The sequence below is a fragment of the Labeo rohita genome, unplaced genomic scaffold, assembly GCF_022985175.1.
Source record: "Labeo rohita strain BAU-BD-2019 unplaced genomic scaffold, IGBB_LRoh.1.0 scaffold_2846, whole genome shotgun sequence".
Classification (NCBI taxonomy): Eukaryota; Metazoa; Chordata; class Actinopteri; order Cypriniformes; family Cyprinidae; genus Labeo; species Labeo rohita.
Genome location: NW_026129151.1, coordinates 1 through 3153, shown reverse-complemented (window position 1 = coordinate 3153; position 3153 = coordinate 1). Strand labels below are relative to the sequence as shown.

The following is a 3153-nucleotide window of genomic DNA, read 5'->3' as shown; positions in this document are numbered from 1 at the left end:
ATCTCCACAGCTGGCGCCACCTCCGCAGCACTTGCCGTCTCCACTGCCAGCACCAGTGTCTCCATCCCCGCAGCTATTTCAGTGTCTCCAGCCATCTCCGTCCCCGAGGCCATTTCCGTCCCCGCAGCCATCTCCATGCCTGCGCCCATCTCTGCGGCCATCTCCATCCCCACGGCCATCTCCATCCAAGCAGCTCACTCCATTCCCAATCCACTCTCCAGCTCCACAGCCCTCACCACCACCTCCACCTCCACCTCCACCTCCACCTCCACCTCCAACCTCATGTCCAGCACCCTCACTGCAGCCCACGCCATCTCTGCCTCAGGCTGTTACTGATTGGGAGAGCTTTCTTCCCAGTCAGTTCAAAAGAGTCCTCCAGCCAGCAGATTGGGTGTGGATTGCCAAGTGCCTCTATGAGCCCACAGGCCAGCTGAGGCAGCAGATCCAGACAAACTGGTTTTATCCGCCGATGCAGCCCAAGCCGTCTCCACCTGAGCCTGGTTGGTACTTCCGACAGAGGATGTTCCTGTGGGCACCAATGAGGATGTGGGGCATTCCTCTTAAGTGCCCACAATGTGGCCGGAAGATGCACCATTCTGGTATCTACCCAAAGGTCAGGGAGGTGATCGACATGGATAGCCGCTACTACCTGGTGGGTGGGGACTATCCGCGTTGCAGTGCATGCAAGTTGCCTGTATGCCCATGGAGCCAGGATGTCCTTTCACAACTGGATGTGGCACACAGGACCCTGTTTCCAGCAGTACTGACCACTCAGCTAGCCCTGGACAGGAAATGTGTGACCTTCCTCAGGCCAAGGACGAGCGGCAACAGTTCCTCTTACTTCCAGTCAGCAGTAGAGGAAGTCCACAGTGAGGAGTGGGCACGACGGACCATCCAGTACCTTTCTGACTGTGAGCATCATTTGAGAAAGGTTGCCCTGGTCCAATCTGCAGCGACACCTGCCTTTTCTGCACCTGCACCCTTCAAGCCACTTCCACTCGCCCAGTGGTTTGAGACTGTCCACTCCAATGACATCCTCAGCCATCTGGACGAGATGAAGGGGGTGATTACCTCCACCTATGGCCGAATCCTGAAGATGGATTCTACAAAGAAGGTACAATAACATGAAGGTTTGAGCATGAGGTTTATTTTCAGCCATCCACGTAAATTAATTGGAATAGATATCATTTCATCATAATGATTAAAAAGTGTGCATTTGTGTGTGTTTTTTTTTTTTTTTTTTATATATAATAAATAAATATATATATATATATATATATATATAATATATATATATATTAGTAATGGACCATAACAAAAAGAAGATTTAAATGTATAATTAAGCCTGTCAGAATGTTTTAATGTTTCCTTATGTTTGTTTTTCAGATCACCAAAAAGTTGGCTGGTGGCATTGGGGACACGGCTGCTTGGATGACCAACATTGGGAATGAGCTCGGCCAGGTTCTGAATAGTGTTCTGACAACAGCTGAAGGCGCAGGACTGGAGGAGCTGTGCCAGGGTGTTGTGAAACGCTACCAGAATGCCGGCGAGCCAGAGCCTGAGGTCATCTATGTTGACCGGGATTGCTGCAGTCAATCAGGTGGGATTTTCAAATTATTATTTTATCAAATGTATTTTATCAAATATATTTTGCTAAAGTGAACAGTGGTGTAAAAAAAAAACCTTTTCCCTGTTGGTGATTGTAATTAGTATTATTATTATTACTGTCAATTTAATGTAATTGTAAATTACATTAAATTACTGCCAATTCCACAAATTATAATGAATGGAAAGCATGTTGAAATGAATTCAAAAGCATGTTTTTTTATTCCCCCCCACCACAGGTGCACCTGCGGTGCTAAAACTTTTTCGGCCATGGAAGTCTATTATAAGGCTAGATATTTTCCATTTTATGAGAAGATTCAACTGTGGCCTTACTACAGAGCACCACCCTCTCTATGGTACCTTTTGTTCAAAACTTTCCTCCTGTATCTTTGAATGGGATCAGGAGGATGTGAAAGAACTTAAGGCGGCCAAGAGAGGGGAGTGGAAGAGCAGCCATGGTGGACAGACTCCCACTGAGGCACAGCTCATGGCCAGCATCAGCCCAGGTGAACTGGCGAAGCACTGTAGGCGGCGGACGCGCAAGGCTGAGGAGATCCGAGCCATGATTTCAGGGCTGCTGGAATCAGTGTGGGAGCTATCTGACACTACAGGGCTTCGCCTGGTTAACCCTGACAGCATGCACCATGTTTGGGAGATGCAACAAAAACACCTCGAGTGCATCCAGGACCCTCCACATGTAGAGTTGTACACAAAGACGGGGACACTCCAGAAGGGTGGAAAAGTCCTAAACGTGCTTAGGTGTGGCAGGGGATCATCATCACTGGAGAGTTTTCACCGTCACCAGTGTGCCTTCATTCCTGGTAAATAGTGAATGTTAAATTGCAGTATGTTCTGTAGATTTTTAAGTTGAAAAGATTGCTATTGTGTCAGCATTACAGAAGTAGAACCCTGGGTACTACCTGGATTTGGTTTGTTTTTGTGGAATTCACTACCAGCTACTTGTCTCATTATTGTGTTACTGTTCTGTAACTGTCAGTAAATTTGAATGTCCTCAGTTTAAAATAATTGCTGACTGAATCAGTGCATTTTCATTCTTAGGATGGAGATGCAATGCCATGCACACACAAATGTACATGTTGGAGGGGGCCTCGAGGTGGAACATGAGCCGGGCAAAAGAAGCTGTATCTGTGGTGGGGGCCTCAACCCTCAGGACATTTGATGTCTGCTTAATGTCTCATTTAAACAACCTGAGCCAACGGGTCCTTGGTTGCAATTTGATGCCAGAATTCACTCATCCAGGAAAACCCACTGGTAAGATATCTCTCAGGGCAATGCTGAGCACTGGAGTATTTCTCTCTCACCTGTGTTTATATGTGTGTGTGTGTGTGTGTGTGTCCTCTCCCCATTAACAGTGTGTTAAAAAATTATTGCAGGGGAGCGCATTGCAGTGGAGTACTTGTTGGCCCAGTCCAATAGAGGTGACCAGTTGATTGCACACCAGAATGACATGCCTGAAGTCCCCCCCAGAGGAGCCCGAAGATGATAGTGAAATTGACACAACTGTGTGCCATGCAGCTGACCTTAGAG

The 3153-nt window shown here is 47.2% G+C and overlaps 1 protein-coding gene across 1 annotated transcript; it reads left to right on the top strand.

Moving 5' to 3' along the window:
• The first annotated feature begins 469 nt into the window (after positions 1-469).
• LOC127160061 (uncharacterized) lies at positions 470-3109 on the top strand. The gene is made up of 5 exons (XM_051102737.1): positions 470-1114; positions 1387-1600; positions 1845-2426; positions 2665-2877; positions 3000-3109. The coding sequence occupies exons 1-5, from the start codon at positions 470-472 to the stop codon at positions 3107-3109; spliced, it is 1764 nt and encodes a 587-aa protein (XP_050958694.1).
• The last annotated feature ends 44 nt before the right edge of the window (positions 3110-3153 follow it).